We start from the raw sequence: 19718 nt of genomic DNA on the forward strand, positions 1-19718 counted from the left end.
TGCCGAGCGCCAAACTGAGGGCGCTCGGCAAAGACTAGGCCCTTTGCCGAGCGCCAAACCGAGGACGCTCGGCAAAGAGCCGTCACGGTCCCAAACGCTGTTACGGCGACTTTTCTTTGCCGAGTGCCTAATCTGACACTCGGCAAAGTCTTTGCCGAGTGCCCGACAAAAGGCACTCGGCAAAGACATCTTTGCCGGAATAATCACTGCCGAGTGCCTTTTGCCAGGTGTTACACTCGGCAAAGCCTTTGCCGAGTGTTTTCAGGGCTTTGTCCTGAATCCGGTAGTGAATGGGTCGGCAGGAAGACAAGAACATGCGTTGCAACATAAATTATCCTAAATGGCTTACGTAGTAACCGCGTGAGATAATTTATCTCCGATGGATCCAAACTGTGAACTGTCAGACAGGACTTACCCCCATATGAGAGTCTTTTTTTTATAGTACTCAATAGTGTGAAGTAAAAATAATACACCCAGTACTTTACAATACTAGTTAATCCGAAAACAAAGTACCACAAAAATGTCGCTTTTTTATGTAGAAAACTTGTTTTCAATTTCTGCAATAGCTACTTGTACATTTATCCTTAAATTTGCGATGCTCATGTGCTGGAGCATTTAGGCCACGGAACGTTCGAAGAAATAATCTGGCCAAATGGTGGAAACATCCAATTGAGACGGACACTCTCGTAGCAATGTAATTAATTAATCTTGCCAAGAATGATGCATGGTACATTATTTATTATTAGCACTTGTTTTCAGTTTCTGCCACCACTAGTACAATATGGCTCTACACAAGCGGTAGCCTTTTTCCATCACAAGCGGCTAGGTTGTAAAACCGCTTGAGATGTGCCAGGCCATTCAAACCGCTTGTGATGTTTAAGTATCACAAGCGGTCCGAAATTAAAAAGCGCATGTGATATCCGCGTCAACATCACAGGCGGTTTATAAGACAACCCGCTTGTGAGTTTATTACCATCACAGGCGGTTTTTAACCTGACCGGCTGTGATATAATTTTGAAATCACAAACGGTCAGTAATACGAAACGCTTGTAATGCGGGACATGTGTCACAAGCGGTTTTGGAATCTTAACCGCTTGTGATGGATTCATATCTCAAGCGGTCTGTAACAGGGAACGCTTGTGATGCTGGATACGTATCACAAGCGGTCAAGCTAAATAGAACCGCTTGTATGTGAATACCAAACCGAGTAAAATTGCATAGACAGAGACCCTTCGTCCAGAATCACAGAATGAAATATACTCAAGTCCAATATTGCTTCTTACATGTAGGATGCAGTACATAGATGGTAAGAAGAAACAACTTCAGACAGGGTTTCTTGATCCATTGATGATATCCCAAGCTCGCTACAAAGAAGTTGTTCGGAGACATGGAGAAGAATACAAAGACCTTGATGATGATGAATTTGAGAGAGCAGTCAAAAAGAATCAAAGAAAAAAAATGAGGCTAATGGCAGCATACATCGGGCGAGCCATGTACAATCATGTACAACATGGCAAGGAGTTAATAATAGCTCCGCACCACTTTAAGTAAGTTCTCCACATGGTTTTGAACTACAAATTATGGCAATCGTGATCTTAACATGTGTTTTCGTATATGTATATGTAGTGACCACTATATTTGTATCAAGATCTTTCCAAAGAGTGGTACAGCCATGGTATTCGACTCGCTGAGAATGGAAAAGGATGCATATAATGACTTCTTGAGGATTTTAGAGAAGTATGACTATTTTACACTTGTACTTACAACTTAGCAAATGTATTCTCTTAATCTCACAATGGTATTCTTATATGCAGCGCATACCGTTTTTATTACAAAGATCTTGGCGGCGAGCATCTAGAGGGCAAGCCTAATTTGTCAATATCATTATGTTCAACCAGTCAGAAACAACCTCCTGGTACTGTCCTGTGCGGTTATTATGTATGTGAATGGAGTCGTGTCAACCGTGAGGATGTAAGTTCCCTATCATTGTCTATGTTTCAATTTTTCTTATTGCAGCCCATGACATTACTATTACAAAGCACCTTTTGCTTTCATTCCAGGTTTCTAAATCCAACATCAAGGATGAATCGCAAGGAAGAGATATGGCTACTGTCGGCGTGGCTAAGGTTGTAAGAGACTTGCTTTCCTTTTTGCACCGTGAAGTTCTTCCCCCAAATGGACTACTCTTCAATGAAAAGGGAAAGTTGTTTGATCTCCCAGAATTGTACAATCTAGCTCACAGTGTTTAGACCTTGAATTTGTTTAGCTTATGTCATGTGTGGGCTGTTCTTCAATGTTGATGTATGGACTTAAACTTGAGCTGCTGTAAATTATGGTTTGGTGATAATACTATTGTTGTCGTTCTGTGAATGTGATCTGTGATTTGTATGAATCTGTATATCTATTTGCTGTATGAATCTGGATATGATTTATGAATGCAAATTGAATTTGGATATGAATCTGGACATATTAAACCGCTTGTGATGTGTTAGATCACAAGCGTCTGGGCTTGCAAACCGCTTGTGATATGTATTTATCACAAGCGGCTGGGCTTAAAACCGCTTGTGATATGTTCCTATCACAAGCGGATTGGCTTACAAACAGCCTGTGATATGAATTTATCACAAGCGGCTCGGCTCAAAACCGCCTGTGATATGTTCCTATCACAAGCGGATTGGCTTATAAACAGCCTGTGATATGTTCGTACCACAAGCGGTTTTTCTTTCAACCCGCCTGTGATGTCTCTAAAACACAAGCCCAGTGTTTGTTTCTCACAAGCGGTCCGTTTGGACCAAACCGCCTGTGATGTTGGCCTATCACAAGCGGTTTGTTTGGAAGAAACCGCCTGTGATGTTGGCCTATCACAAGCGGTTTGTTTGGAAAAAACAGCCTGTGATGTGTGTCTATCTCAAGCGGTTTTTGATCGACCGCCTGAGATGTTGTTTTACATCACAAGCGGAGCGTCTCAAGCGGTTCCTGAAAGCGCTTGTGTAGAGGCTAACTGGACCGCTTGCGTAGAGCTTTATTGTAGTAGTGCACTGACAGCATGCATATATGTTACCATGCAGGAATAGAAAAGCTGCACATGCTACTGAACGGACATTCTCCACCAAGTTGATGAGTTCTTCCAACCATGGAACAGGAAGAATTTCATTCCCTGGGCTAGGACTTCCATGCATGATCTGGGACGCAGTAGAAAGTTCACGCTAGCTGATCAGTGCGCGTGCATGCCCTGTTCACACCACCGAGACGGCTGCGTGCAATCTCTGTGTGCAAGTTTGCTCTCGCAGCGTCAACGTTAGCAACCGCATTTTGACCACCCTGGTCGTGCCTGGTTGGTGTGCCCGCGTCATTTTCCCGCCAGCTTTGATGAGCCCGGCCGGCCGGCACACACCAAGCCCCGCCCGCGCGCCCGGTTTGCCCTATATATACACACACAGACACATGTGTGCTACCTATCTATCCCACACAGCACGCTAATAAGCATTAGCATACAGAACACACACTAATCGACAAGCAAAGTCTCACTTGGTCATCATCTTCTTCATCATCAGTCGCTTCTTGCTAGCTCATAGGGGCTTGCGACCATGGCGGTGACGGTGCAGGTCACGCGCCGGGCGGTGCTGAGGCCCCCGCCCGCGAGCGCCCGCGGCGGCGGCAGGAAGTCCCCGCTCATGGCCTTCGACCGCGCCTCCACGGACGGCTACATCCCGGCCGTCTTCGCCTGGAACGCGCCGGCGCCAGACAACGCAGCGCTCGTGGACGGTCTGCTCGCGGCCGTCGCCAGGTACCCGCACCTCGCGGGGCGGTTCGGCGTCGACGACCGCGGCAAGAAGTGCTTCCACCTCAACGACGCCGGGGTGCTCGTCGTCGAGGCCCAGGCCGACGCGGACCTTGCCGACGCGCTGGCGCACGACGTCGCCGCGCACATCAACGAGCTCTACCCAAAAGCTGACAAGGTACGAAGGAATTACATATATACTAGCTAGTCCGTCGCACGTACGTACGTGTTTGTCTTTGAACAACGTGTCTATCCATACGTACAAAGCTGCAGCCGTACAAGGGTTTGTCACAAGCTTGTGGCATCTCTCGAAGGTTCTGCGTGCTAGCTTAATTTAGTACTTCGCAGTGAAGTTTTGGGAATTTTTTTGCACATCATAATAATTATGACGCGCATGCTCCTTCGCGGCGCGATTGTGCAGGAACGTGCCGACGAGCCGATCTTCCAGGCGCAGCTCACGCGGTACAGGTGCGGCGGCCTGGTGATCGGCACGGCGTGCCAGCACCTCGTCGCCGACGGCCAGTCCATGAGCTTCTTCTACACCTCATGGGCCACCGCCGTGCGCACCTCCTCGGCGACCCTTCCGTCGCCCTTCACCGACCGCGAGACCATCGCCGTGCCCCGCAGCCCACCTGCACCCAAGTTCGACCACCGAAACATCGAGTTCCGGGGCCAGCACAGCCCGAGCCACTCCTACCCCGTGCTCCCCATGGACCGGATCAAGAACCTCGCGTGCCACTTCCCGGATGAGTTCATCGCCGGCCTCAAGGCCCGCGTCGGCGGGCGGTGCAGCACGTTCCAGTGCCTCCTGGCGCACGCGTGGAAGAAGGTGACGGCGGCGCGGGACCTGGCGCCGGAGGAGTTCACGCAGATACGTGTCGCCGTGAACTGCCGCGGCCGGGCCGACCCGCCGGTGCCCATGGAGTACTTCGGCAACATGGTGCTGTGGGCGTTCCCGCGGATGCGGGCCCGGGAGGTGCTGTCGTCGAACTACGCCGCCGTGGTCGGCGCCATCCGCGACGCCGTGGCGCGCGTCGACGCCGAGTACATCCAGTCCTTCGTGGACTTCGGCGAGGCGGCGGAACGCGCCGGGGAGGAGCTGGCGTCGACGGCCGCGGGCCTGGGCACGGCCTTCTGCCCGGACCTGGAGGTGGACAGCTGGCTGGGGTTCAGGTTCCACGACCTCGACTTCGGGCAGGGGCCACCGTGCGCGTTCCTGCCGCCGGAGCTGCCCATCGAGGGGCTCATGATCATGGTGCCATCGTGCGCGGCCAAGGGCGGCGTCGACCTCTTCATGGCTCTCGACGCTGAGCACGTCGATGCCTTCAAGCAGATCTGCTACTCCATGGACTGACCATGCACGCCCTCGCTCATGCATGCCCAAGTACTAGCTATATAGTGTATGGTATGAGTATATATGCATGGTATATATATATATAGTATATGTGTACAACCAAAATGTTTGCAAGGATTTGTGACTAAATGTGCAACTATATATATGCACATGTACACGTACGACGCGACAGTGCTAGGACGTATGGTGCATGTCAAAGGATAAACAACGGATGTCGCTTTGATGTGCTTCAGTCTCGTATGCAGTTTGTCATATGCATATTGCTATTCTGGAAGGTGATTATTGCTAAATATGTTTCTTAATTGTGCCATCTGTATTTTCAACTTCTAAAACATTAACTGATCCCCTTATCTGTAAGAGAATATGCACACATGCAGCTTAATTTAGTGATGATACATTTACTACTATTGACCTACAATTTCTTTAAAGAGCTGGTAATATACTCCTCCGTCCTGAATTATTAGTCATTTTCACTTTTCCAGGTGCATAGTTTTTATTAACCTCTAGATGTATGTTATATCTAAATACATAGCGAAATCTATGTGTCTACAAAATTACTCCTCCGTTTAATAGATGTATTAGGATTTAAAAAATCAAACTTTATAAATTTTGACTAAAAAATTCTCAAACATACACATAAAAACTTAGTGTATAAAGTTATACGAATAGTTTTAGTATCTAATTTAATATAAATTAATTTTATAACAATTAATGAAATAATGCAAGGTAAATCTATAGTCAAGATATACCACCAAAAACTTATTTGAAATCCTCCACTAAAGAGTAAAGCGGAATACATTCCTAGTCTCCTAGATATGGTTATCCCTATCGGCAACCAGAAAGCCAGAAACCCCCCTTTTTTATATAGTTTATATATTAATAAAAAAGAAAAAGAGAAACAGAGAAGGCATGCGCAGCCGGGATCGATGTGACGCGATGCAACGAGGCTGTTTACCCGTGGTGCAGTTGGTTTGCGTGACGGAACGCTCCGCTCCAGGTGGAGGTTGGTGGCGAGACGACATGCAGGGTCGGTCAAGGTAGCCCGAGCTTGTCTCCCTCTGCTTGCAAGGTCGGAGAGACTTTCGGCTGTAATTATTTTATAAAATAGGTTCCTTATTAGTCCAGGCTCTAGTGTACAAAGTGAACATGCATATAAACTGTTATACATCCAGACATTTTCTGATCCATGGCACCTCAGAGCCCAGTAGTGAAAGACAATAGCAAGGCTTATCGTTTCTTAAAAAAAAAAGCAAGGTCTATCGCCAATAAAGCATTTGCATCGGGCCCAACTAGGTTTCAAGCAAATTATGTCACTTCGACTGGTCATTAGCGAGGAATAGTAAAATGTTTCTCGCTGCAAATAATAATGACCGGCAACATCAAATACTGCTAGAAAACTTAGCATTAGTACTGCGTGGAAACCTCCGGTTAGTACCAGTTTTGCATCGGGTACCGACTTGTCGGTACTAAATGTGCTTGCATTTAGTACCGGTCGGGTTGCTGGGTACTAAAAGGCACATTTAGTACCGGTTGATAAAACCAACCGGTACTAAACTGCTCGCCACGGAGAACAGCTGAGGCGGCATTTTAATACTTGTTCGTGTTACTACCCGGTATTAATTTCTTATTTTTTTATTTTTTGTTTACTTATGTCTCTTTGCATTTCTTTTTTAGTTTTAATTTGAGTTCGTATTTGTATCTGTTTGCGTATATCTAGCATTCGTATTCGTACTCGTATCTAGCATAGCAAAGAATATATATATATATATATATGGAAAATCCATTCTACACACACTTGTAGCTACTCCCACGTGTATATCTCATGACGTAGGATGAATCTGATCTAACGAAGAGTATGTACGTGAAGTATATCATCATACTAGAACATCTATGATGGTATATATGTTAGGTATGTGACCATACATATTGTACGTGGACATACTAATTTTTATATACTAGGTATAATTATAATATATTTTAAAAATAGGGGTGCTTTTAAATTTTTTTTGTATACATCCTTTTAAAGTATCTTAGAATTAGTATATAAACATACTTAAAGAGATAAATGAGTATGCGAATATACGCACGACTCGCGTGTAGCTACTCTCACCATCAGTATACCACCGTGCGTATATCCGTATACTAATTTCTCACTTTGAGTATGTTCATACACTAATTCCAAGATACTTCAAAGGGATATATATGAAAATTTTGAAAAGCATCCCTATTTTTTTAAATATATCATCATTATACCTTAATACTTGTATATAAAAATAAGTATGTCCATATACTCTGTGTATAGTCACATAACCAATATATATACCATCACAGATGTTCTAGTATGATCACATATTCCGCGTACATACTCTTCGTTCGATCAGATACGTCATATATCATAAGATACACATATGGGAATAGCTACAAGCGAGTGTAGAAAGGATATACACACACACTTCACATACTACAAGTACTTTAAATATTACAAGTCATCATTTTGCTCCCTATTTTCATCAAGTTGACCCACGCTTATCCTATGATCGGCATAAAATTCACCATTGCGATTTATGAACTCATCCAGCAGGAATCCACCGAGTGCTTCTTGAATTGTCCTGACTTTTCCTGGTTCGATGAGGTCTTCTTTCATTTTCCAAATCTATCACGTGCAAACATCATTATTTTAAATCAATACATGTACGGAATTAAATGCAAGAAATTGTTATTAATTTTTTACGTACATTGAATTCTTTTGCATCATTTTCTTTGCATCGATAAAGTCGTGGATGAACTCACATACGTAGTAGCCACATAAGTTGTTTCCATGCTCCTATCTCAAACACTATATATAGATGTATAGGTTATGAAATATTCATGGTGTTAAAAGAAATGACACTAGATGTGTGAATTGTATTCATACCAGAAAGTCAAGTTTGATATCAAGATCACACGGCTTGTCTGTGACTCCTATGTGCCTTTTGATGATGCGAGCCCATACCTTTTGGAGGATGTCTATAAGGTTTTGATATTCTGTTATTGATTTCCTCATAGAGTCGAACAGCACAACTCAGGCTTGATCAATCTCGATATTGAGTAAGATCTAGTGAAATCTGTTGATACACATATATAGATGAAATGTTGGATATACTTATTATCAAATTGAAGGAATGAAAAAAATAGTCGAAGGAGTCACTTAAAATTGTACGGCAACATAATGAATGTACAAGTACGTTGCTTATCCAAGGCCCTGAATATATTGTTCTCGGTCCGATTTGGCCATTTGATTACACTATTCTCGTTTATAACATCCGAATCCATGAAGCCGATGTTATAGTACCCCTTTCTTCGGCATTGTTGCACCTTCATTCTACATGATACAAAATAAAAGAGGGGATGAGAAAGCGCAGAAGTAGTAGAACTAGAGTATAGAAATGAGAGGAAACACTTACATAACAAATCCACTGACAAGGGACTTGTATAGGGTGTCTTGATGGTATATAAACCAAAGACTCTCAAACTCGATCCATACATTAGCTAGCCCCCGAAATAAATGGTTGTCTTTAACTTGAGCTGCGATCATTATCAATCCATCTGCAGATTCCTTCATGTACCATTGGTGCAAATCATACATTCTCATTGGTAGCATCTTCAGCAACTCTAGCCACATAAGAGGTTCCCCCAATACAAATTGTTTTCTGCCTGCCCCTAGGTGAATCGGGATACGATCCTCCCCTTAGAGTTGAGCTTTTGTGAGATTTGTTTCCAGCACAAAGTCGGCCATAGCTGCATCCTCTTTTAAAAGCACTTGGAGCGGAGGTATCAATTGTTGGGATTGTTCTTTGAGCTAGGGAATGACGGACCGATGAGTACCCTTCTTCTGATAAGACTTTGTGATTGAAAGGTCATAGTCCGACAGCCTTTGTTCCTCGCTTGGTTGGCACATGCCTATAAAGAACTTCTGCCTGGCTTGATCCACTGGTTGCTTCGGCTCAGGCTTCCTTGGTGCGAAGTGATCTCGAACCTTCTTTCTCACCTACTCATCCAATTCCTTGTCAATCTTTTCTTATGCTAACTTCGGAGGTGGAGGCTTCTCTTTCTTCATAGGTGGGTTCTTCTTCGCCTTAGGAGGTGGTGGGACCGAAGCCTTCTTAGGTGGGTTCTTCTTCAGCTTAGGCGGTGGACTCATAATGGGGTCCCTTTGAGCTGGTGGTGACAGTGGATCCATGCTAGGATCCCTTTGTGCGGATGGTGACAGTGGATCCATGTTGGGCCCCCTTTGTGCGGGTAGTGATGGCGGACCCATGCTGGTTGGTGGCGTTGGTGATCTTGACCTTGAGTTCTGAACCAACATTGTGGAATCTGTGGCTCCTTACGGAAATCTTATGCAGCGCTTGTTCCAACAGATGCAAGTGTGGAGGGCATGTTGTAGTTCCTCTTCTCCATCGCCTCCAGCGATCTTGAGGTCGAGGTCTTCCCATCCTTTCTCGACTCGGTCAACCATGAGTTAAGCATATCTTTCAGGAATCGGCACACCATGAATTGTCCCGCCTTGGACAGGGACTTCAGCAATATCGTGAGCCACTAATTTGACCTTTTTGCTCTGTTAATAAAACAGCTCGCAGGGGGTCATTGCGATGATGTCGTCCATGGGGTAACGTTGTGGGTTGTCCGCAACCATTTCAGTTTGTTCTCCGGCTAGGTGCTCCATGGAAGCGACATTGCTACATCGTTGGGAGCTAGGGCTACTCTCTAAATTAGCAGCTGATGGAACTTCTTGTTGTTGTCGTTGGCTAACTACCATTGCACCTTCAATCGAAGCTACTCGTTCATATCATGTTTATATATACATGCTATACATAAGTAGAGAATTCATATCATGTTTATATATGCACGAATTCCATGTACCTCGGCACTAACGTCTTCCTCAGCAATTTCTGGCTGCTCAGCATTACTATCACCAGTATCGTTGAGATATTGGCTATCATTTGAGATATTGGCTGTCATTAGGGGTGGATATCAAGCTGGCTCAGCTCAGGTCGGCTTGGTATAGCTCAGCTTGTAAACGAGCCAACTCGGCTCGGCTCGTTAACAAAACGAGCATAAAAGCTAGCTCGGCTCAGCTCGATCCGGCTCACGAGCTGGCTTGTTCAGCTCGTGAGCAAGAGCATTAAACATCCGCACAAATGAAAAGAAGGCAAGATCAAGCGAAAACATAAAAAATCAGCATAAAGAAGAAAGTGGATTCACACATGGTTGCTTATAGATTAAGGGAAAACATGTAAATCCTTTCCGATTTTGGATTAGCATGACCGAAGTGCAGGGAGATAGGCAGTAGGCAACCATGGAAGCTTGCCCGATGCACTTAAGCCATTTTTTCTTGGACTTCATCCTCTTTCTCCGGACTCCCTGAATGGGCACCCGGTGGCGGAGGGCAGATGCAAATAGTAGACAGGTGAGGGATGGCTGGGTGGGATTGGGTGGGCACACAGCCGCCATGTGCGAGATGTTAGGAAATAAAGGCCGCAGCCGCCATGCGCGAGATTGTAGGAGAGCCATTGCCGCCATCGGTATTGCTCGACCACTTCTTGGCTCCATCGATGAGGATAGCACGGTCCTCTTCGCCACTGCCTTGCGTGTGAGCCTGCTTCTTGATTCAATACTTGGTGGAGCTTGCTCGTGCTCCCCATCCTCCAAGGCGACTCCTGCCATGGCCTTCACTGCTCCTACTTAGAGGGAGAGGTGCTGCAGCTGCAGGGGGTGGCGACCGTCCCTACCTCCCTTGCCCCTGGTGACTAACTGAGGGAGGGGGAGGGGCGACGGCGTGATGCGAATTGGGGGTGACGTGAGCCGAGGGTGGGCGATAGGAATCGGGAGGGGGCGGATCGAGTCTGAGGGGGACGGTCCAGTTCTTGATGGGCTCTAGGGTTCAGGAGTCCCAACAATCCGATGGGTCTACTGGGCTGGTTGCCTGCTAGTTTGGGCAGCTCGCTAAAGAGCAAAATCCTCAGCTTGGCTCGTTAATAAATTGAAACGAGCCGAGTCGAGCCACCTGCAAGCCGAGCAAGCTAACGAGCTACGAGCATTTCGTCCAGCCCTAGCTGTCATCATCCTCAGGTGCATCATCTTCGAGGGACGGTTAGTGCTGGGTACCTTCACGAATTATATTTTGAAGAAATTCCTCGTTGTCAAAACTAGGTCTCATTTCAATTCCTGTGTGAAGAATATATATTTCACACTACATATATTTTACATCACATATATTCATATAGTTTCTAAATACATGAGTTGTACATCACATATTTTACATCACATGAAGATTTTTTAATTATCCATATTTTCCAGGAATATATTAACAATAACGAAATTAATCAAGTCATATTTTCTCTATGCGTTGTTTACAATTTTATACAATGTTTACAATTTTCTACATTAAATACATGAAGTTGTACATCAAATAATTTACATCACCTATATTCATATAATTTCTAGATATAATAAATAAATTCTTAAATTGTGACAGTCAAGTACCTGTAAACCAAGCACATAATTTGTTAGTGTGAAGTATGTGCTTGTTAGTGTAAAGCTTGTGTGTGTTTGTGTGAAGCTTTTGAAAATTTAAAGTGCAAGTAAAAAGGGTATTTTTGTAATTATGGAAAAACTAGGGTTGTTTTTGCAAAATGTATTCGGATGTGAGGCAACTTCAAAATAAGTGAAGGGTGGTTTTGCAAATATGTTTTCTTATTTTAATCCCTGTAAAAAAATATATTTATACAAAAAGTTGCATTAGAAATGCATGTGTTGAATTGTATAAAAAAAATTTGGGTAAAGTTGAGAAAATAAGGGTATTTATGTAATTTTATAAAAGTACAAGTCCTTTTATGCAAATAGTTGATTTACAAAAGTAGTTTTCAAAATTACTCAGGACTAAAATGTAAAAGGTGCAAGTCATCATGACGTGTCATAAATGCTTGCATTTAGGTCCTGAATTATATAAAGTTACACTCTGTAGGACAAAAGTAATTCAAATCCAACTTTTGTTCAAAATTTCACGTGTAAAGATATAAGTTTTGAGTTTTTGAACTTGAGCCCTAAAGCAATATTGTAGAGTTTGAAAAACTCTCCAACTTTCATTTTGGGCATTTCTTCATTCGGGTTTTAGATTAATGGAAAATTTATACTTTACAGAAAGGTCCCTGCAGTTTTCTAAATTTATGCATAAGTCCTTGGGAAATCCTAATTCCCCTTCTCTCTCTGTTGTTTTTGTATTTGACTTCCTCCTCCTTCCACTGGTGGTGTCATCTCTCTCTCTCTCGTGTCCTTTCCTCTCCTCCACCCAGCTCAGCCGTGCACAGGGCGGCGGCCTGGCGTGGATCCGCATGGCGCGGTGCTGGAGCGAGGCCGGCTCGCGGCGCGAAGGCTCAGGCGGAAGAGGAGCGACGCGGCTCGGCGAGGGCGAGCGCACGGCGCAGGCAGGCCCAGGCGCGTGAGCGGGCGCGGTGCTAGGCGGCGGCGCGCGGGAGCTGGAGCGTGGGCACAGGCGCGGCGCAGTGCTGGCAGGAGCGCGCGGGCTTGGGCGACGCGAGCGCTGCGCGGGCGGGTGGCGCAGGGGCGCGAGCAGCGGCGGCTCGGCTCGGCGCAGGCGCGCGGCAGCGCCGGAGTGGGCGCGGCACGAGCAGGGCAGGCGTAGGCACGCGGGGCAGCCGGAGCAGAGGCGCGCGGTGCTGGGCAAGCGCGGAGCGGGCGAGTGGCTGGCGGCGTTGGAGAGCGCGCGGGTGGAGCGGAGCGCGGGCAGTCGCTGGAATAGGCGCTCTGGCGCGGACAGCCCCGAGCGGCAGGTAGCGCGCGCACCTCCAGGCGGTAGCGCAGATGTGGGCCAGCAGCAACGGCGCGTAGGTGCATGCGCGCGGGTGGAGCTACGGCGCCGGCAGGCCTCGCGCTGCGGAAGGGTCGGCTTGGGAGAGTCAGCTAGTGACGGCAGCGCCCAGGGCTTCTTTCCCCGTGGCAAGCAGCGATGACGCGCAGGCGCGTATGCGTGGGGAGACCAGGTGGCGGTCGACGCAGGCCACGGAGGTGGCAGCACTGGTGTGGGCAGGCGAGCCCGGGGCGCGGGTCCAGCAGCAGGAGGTGCACGGAGTAGCGGCATGGGCGTGCAAGAGCCGTGCGCAAGGAGGAATAACTGTGGAGGGCAACAACGTGCAGAGCGACGACGTGCAGGGCAGCGGCGTGCAGGGCGACGGCATGCGGTGCGGTGGCTGCGGGCAGATTCGCACGGGAGCAGCGAGACCGCACGTGGAGGACGTCGGAGGCCGTTGAGGAGAAAGCAGCGGACGAGATCAGGCGGCACTGCGAACTGCTCGTGGAGGATTTGAAGGTGGCCAGGTGCGAGCAGACCACGGCCCTCGCGAAGGCGGAGGGGTGGTTATGGCGAAGCAAGCCGGAAGGAGAAGCTGCGAAGCATAGGCGGTGGTCGGGCGTGACGAGCTCGGAGGAGGTGTGGTGCAGCCAGGCACGACGAGCTCTCTTCATCCATACGGAGGTCCGAGCGGAATTGAACCGGCGCGTTCGGGAGTACGAGCGGAAGTGTTTTGCCAATGGCCGGCTCGGCTCGATTCCGCAGGCGAGTGCGCGTGCAAGGCAACAGGCCACGCACGTGCAGGTTAAGAGCCAGTGGTGTGAGCGCAGGGCAGAAGCGGCGCACCGGAGATGCGACCAGGCGTGGCGATCCTGCAGGAGGCTACGCGGGTGTGCCGACCGTGTTTCTGCAGCGCACACGCGTGAGTAGTGGAGGCTTAGCCTGTGAGCAGGAAAACCCTGAGGTTCGCGGAGGAGATGGCATAGCGAACCAATTCGGCTCCATCGTCTTGTCCCATGAGTCCGCGATATCCAGCAGCTCCTATTCCTCGCCGATTGTTCAAGCAAGACCACAACACACCTCGAAGAAACTCCTGGACCCCCATCGAGCCTCTTCGATCCCTGTATGATGGAACATCGTCGCCGTGGCAAAGTCGACTATCGTCGCCACGGATCACTGTGAGGAATACCTCTCCGGTTATTCTTCGCCCACTACAATTCTCTAGCAAGCTTCTTCGTCACCCACGGAATCTCGTCACCATCGAGCTCATATTATCGCCAATCCTATTCATCGCAGGAATTCACTTTTTGCCTTTTCTTCTCCACAACCAAGGCTACCCCAAGGTTTGCCCTGATTCACTGAATCTTCCTTATGCCGGCGACCCCTTTGCCGGAACATCGTTGTTATCTTCCTGTTCTTTGTTTTCCCCGACCAGGGACTTAATTGCTTCGATTTAGAAAGTTTTGGGGTGTTCTTTGTAAAATTTCCAAAGCCTTCTTTATTTCAAATCAGTGAACTTCTACATTTCATAGATTTTCGTAAGAAGTTCATAAAAATGCAAAATCAGTTTTGCTTGAATCTTATCAAAATCTACAAGTTTTATGTTGTGATCTTGAGTTGGAAATCTTTGATTTGTGGTCTAGGTTAAATGTTAGAGAATGAATGCTTTATTTGTACCTTGTATGATATGCATGTGTTGTGGCTAAAAGGGTAAATCATAGGATGTATGTCTTAAGTGGAGATGTGTGATATTTAGTTAATCATTTCCCACGAGTGCTCATATCCCTGCCATCAAGACTTTATCCTTGTCTTGATTGCCGTTTCCTTAAGGTCCTTTCCGTATAAGGATCCTCGTTAGTTCGTGTGTATCTGCTGCTTAGCCAAAATATCTCTGCAGCTATACTTCAGTGTCGGCTATCAGTTCAGCCGCTAAACATCCGTTTCCCTTGAGTCTATGATATTTCTGTGTAACAGCTATCAGCCGATGCGTTTCTTTTGTTATACTTATACCATCGGTTGACTAGCCAATCCAGCTGTTATCTTTCTAATATCGGCTACTGCCGATACAATTCTTTTGTTCTGTCCTACATCGGCTGCACATAGTCGATGTATCGGAGATGCACACACGATCTTAATGTTCTTGCTATCGGCCGATCCAAGCCGATTCTAGTTGTTTTCCATATCGGTCAAATATGGCCGATCAATCCTTAGTTTTCCCATCTTCATCCACACACTTCTATCAGCCGATTTATCGACTGAGAGATTGGCTATATATATCTATCGATCACATACCCTTAACCACGCTCCAATCGGCGGCACATCTGTAGGACATAACCCCATCGGTTGTACGTCACTCAATTATTGTGTTGACATAATCGAGCCGATATAACCACACCTAGTTACCTGGGATAACCCTTGAGCACATCTCAGTTAAGACACAACTGCTTTAGGAAAACCGGTGCACCTATCAATCGGCTAAACCTGATACATCCTCATCGGTTAAGGCCAAAACCAATGCACCAACCAATTAGATAGACCAGAAACATGCTGATAATCCAATCGGCAAGATCCTTCCTTTTCCTGTTCTTAAAGTACTATCCATATCAGCCGTTTTAACCTTTGGTGAAACCAAACCAGTTAATCTCTTCTGCTCATATCCAGAAACTACTCATGTTGATTCTCTTCCGAATAGAAATCAGCAGATTTCCTAATGCTGTGTAGATGGTTCCCTTCTTTACCAATTCTATCGACTAAACCCTTGGGTGTTCAATCCACTCTGTTATAGTCTTCAACAAATAGCCCATCTTAATTAGTTGTCCACCTAAAACTCTATCTAAGTTGGGTTTTAGATCTTTTTGGTTGATATATGAGTGATATGTTGAATGGGTGTTAGATTGCAACTTTATTATGAAATAAGATAGTTTTATGTGCACATTTGAATGTAATGTTGCATTGCATGTAGATACGACTACTTCCGCAGACGGTACCTACAAGATCTTCCAGGAGTTTGCAGAGGATGTTTCTGAAGACCAAATGAACATCACCAAGGGATTATCAGAAGCCCCGAACCAAAGTTCGGAAGATAATAATACTAACATCCCTGACTTCAGTCCCACCAGTAAAGGCAAGCCCCGGACATAACCTATTATTGTATTTACACTGCAATCTATATCTATTTATATATTTCCATGCATTAAGTTCTTAGGAATTGCTTGAAACCTTGGTTGCATAATTCCAGGAACCGATGTACTGAACACTAGAACTTGAGTTCGATTAGCTACTATGCTAATAAGATCGGTAGAAGTCGAGTGATTGCGTGTCACTCGCGAGCTTTATAGGAGTTGTATTGTTTACATTCCTGCAATCACTATAAGGATGATTTACGGGAGTTTTGTGAGATATCATGATTGAGATGATACCCCGTCTGTGTTGTTGAATTTGATAAGGTCGCAGTGTGTGGTAGCGGTGGTTAAGCGTTTGAAAGTACTAGCCACATGCCGCGAAATATGGTAAGTGGTAAGCCTAGTAACCAATCGGTCCGAGGAGAGGACATACCTCCCACCACTCGTATTTTGGTTCTTCCTGTTACTCGATTCGACGTGTGGGAATACGTGTTGCTGGGCAACCAGGAGTACGGACATGTAGTCGCGCTACAGGCGTACGTCCTGCACTTTGGAAGTGTGTATGGTCCTGCAGTCGCTTGTGGTGGATCTGATCCACGAGTCGGAATGAAAGGCAAACGGTTGCTTCGGAACGACCCTTTGGTGTTCCAAGCGTGTGAGTTAGGTTTATCCTTGCAAGGTTGGAGATTCAATTCAGAATCGTCCGTTTCTCGCGGAGATTGAGACTGCTTGATCTCTTTACCACATAGAGTAACAAGAGCAATATTATGGTTATCAAAGATGATATTTGGTTAAAGGTTTTACCATGCTTGAGTACTTATAGGTGCATACCTAGAATGGATAACCAACTAGAACCTGAAAGCTAAAAGTTGAAATTAAGGATCTAGTCTTTATTGCTTTTCAGCTGAAATTAGACCCAGAACCATTATGAGCCTTCATAAGTCTAGTTACATGGCTAAGTATACCATAAAACGGGTAAGCCTTGCTGAGTATTAGTATACTCAGCCTTGCTAGTTATATGTTTTTCAGGTAAAGTCTTTGAAGACCCTACTCGTCCCCTGCCTTGGCCCTATGCTCTTCCAGATGGTTGGTCCGTGGAATGGGATCTGTCCCCGACCAACACTGATGATACCAAGTGATGTCGTGCCCGGGCTTAGCATGACATCCGTCTTGACGACGTACTGTAGATCATCGCGTATGTTTTCCGCTGCCAAAAACCATAACTTTAACAGTTTGTAATGTTTTCTCCAAATTTGGAACTTAGTACTACTTTTGGAAACTCCTGTAATGTAATTCCCTGTGATGTAAAATATGATGGTGACTGTATCTCTGGACTCACTTTCGTGTGAGGTCACCTTATTTGATCCTGTATTCGGTGGTTCATTGGGACGTTACCCGACAGGCCAAGGGATTATACCGTTTGAAGCTCATTGGATCCCTCAGGAATGGACTCGCGTACTTGAGCCGGTATAATTCAGGTTGGTTCTGCCACATAAATTGTACATCACATATAATTTCTACATATATTCATATAATTTCTAGATATATCAATAAATACTTAAAGTTGTACATCAAATAATTTACATCATATAATTTACATCACATATATTCTTAATTTTCTACATTTCCATGAATTTCCAAAAAACTTTCTACATTTTTTTTAAATATTCTACAAATTTTCTAAAATTTTCTAAAATATGTTTACAATTTTCTACTATTCTCTACAATTTTTACCATTTTCTACAATTTTCTACCATACTTACAAAAATAAAAAGTAGAAAAAAAATGACGTCAGCACAAGGGCTTACGTAACCGGAGGCGCGCGTGGGGGGCTGGCGGGGCCAGCGCGTTGGCGGGCGTAGCGACAGCCATGGACCTCGACGAGGGGTGGCAGTTGGCGAGGAGGCTGGGGTCGACCGGGCGAGGGGCGTGGATGCGGGCGTGGAGGCCGGTGGTGGCGCAGCGCGGTGGTTAGAGACGAGGCGTGGCGGAGGTGATGGGGCGTGACGGCGCGGAGATGTGTTGAGTCCAAATTTGTCGATTATAAGTGTTTTAAATGTGTTTTGTGTGTAATAAATTAAATATAGGCACAAAAAATACAAATATATAATATTTTGACCATGCAAAATTATAATATTGTGCTTTACATCAGTTCATCACATAAATATAGTTTTATGCAGTTAATTCGACATATTGAGTCCAATTTGTCCGAATAGTATCGCTGTTCAAGAGATACCACAACATACATTACATAAATCACTTCATCACATGAAAACCAAATACAACATAATGGTCACATAAAACTACTCATCATTATTTAATTGGATATTGATAATCTTCCTTTTGATGAACATCCCTTGGTTGTGATCCCCGCGTAAGTAAGGAGTGTCCTCTTTGGAAAATAGGATGCCGGGGTCAACATCGACTGAGAATGGAGGAAGGTCATCAAACTGATCAAAGTCTTCTGACTTGTCCGAAATATCCTCAACTCCAATGATTTTTCCTTTTCCTGGAAGAACTATGTGGCGTTTTGGCTCATCATTCTTGGATTTGCTTGACATGTCCTTTTTAGGTTTGCTAGACATATTCTTCACATAGAACACCTGTGTCACATCCTTGGCTAGGACGAATGGTTCTTCTTTATATCCAATATTTTTGAAGTCAACACAAAACTCAATGACCTCCTCAGTTCCGTGGCCCTTAGCGATGCATCCTTCTGGGCGAGAATGATTGCGAACGCACTTCTTTAGTACTGCTATGAACCTCTCGAAAGGGAACATATTGTGTAGGAATACAGGGCCTAGAATGGTTAATGGTTATCTCTTTCACAACATGAACCAGAAGATGTGTCATAATGTTAAAGTATGAAGGTGGAAACACAATCTCGAAGCTGACGAGACAATGGCTGACATCATTCTGTAGCTTTATTTGATTATTTGGATCAATTGCCTACTGTGAAATTTCATTGAGGAAGGCACATAGCTTCACGATTCCCAATCTTACATTCTCCGGTAGAATACCCCTCAGTGCAACCGAAAGCAATTGTGTCATCACGATGTGGCAGTCATGAGATTTAAGGTTTGTGAATTTCTTCTCTTTCATATTTATTCTTTCTTATATATTCCAGGAGTACCCGGAAGGGACCTTCATACTATTCAAGCAATCAAACATGCTTTCCTTCTCCTCTTTGCTAAGAGTGTTGTTCACGCTCGTTACGGACCGATTTTGACCGTTAATTTGAGCAAAAAACATGAGAACTAACATTTCATGCTTGCATATTTGTCCAAAATAATGCCAAATCCACATGTCCCTTGGAAAATATTGCTATGATGGAAATTGAGCAAAAATGCAGGTAAAACATGCTCTAGGATTCAAGCTACAGAACACCGACCAATCATGAGCAAGCACGAGGATTGAAGGACCCACATGATAGCCTAAACACACACTCAATCCAAGGCAACACCTCTCCGACCAATCAGAACACCCCGTTCCGCCTCCCATGGATAAAAGAGCCCACCAGAGCATGCAACTGATGTAGGATTGCGCCAAGTCACCTAGAACCGATCTTGGGGCCCACCTGCCAGCCTCCTGGCCAAAGTCGGTGGCTAGGGTTCG

General features: G+C 45.5%; 1 protein-coding gene across 1 annotated transcript; it reads left to right on the forward strand.

Moving 5' to 3' along the window:
* The first annotated feature begins 3471 nt into the window (after window positions 1-3471).
* On the forward strand, window positions 3472-5427 carry LOC112875569 (tryptamine hydroxycinnamoyltransferase 2-like). Its single transcript, XM_025939452.1, has 2 exons — window positions 3472-3959; window positions 4203-5427. Exons 1-2 carry the CDS (start codon window positions 3588-3590, stop codon window positions 5133-5135), a joined length of 1305 nt encoding a protein of 434 aa, XP_025795237.1. The 5' UTR covers window positions 3472-3587; the 3' UTR covers window positions 5136-5427.
* The last annotated feature ends 14291 nt before the right edge of the window (window positions 5428-19718 follow it).

This window comes from Panicum hallii, chromosome 9 (assembly GCF_002211085.1).
Source record: "Panicum hallii strain FIL2 chromosome 9, PHallii_v3.1, whole genome shotgun sequence".
In the NCBI taxonomy this organism is placed as follows: Eukaryota; Viridiplantae; Streptophyta; class Magnoliopsida; order Poales; family Poaceae; genus Panicum; species Panicum hallii.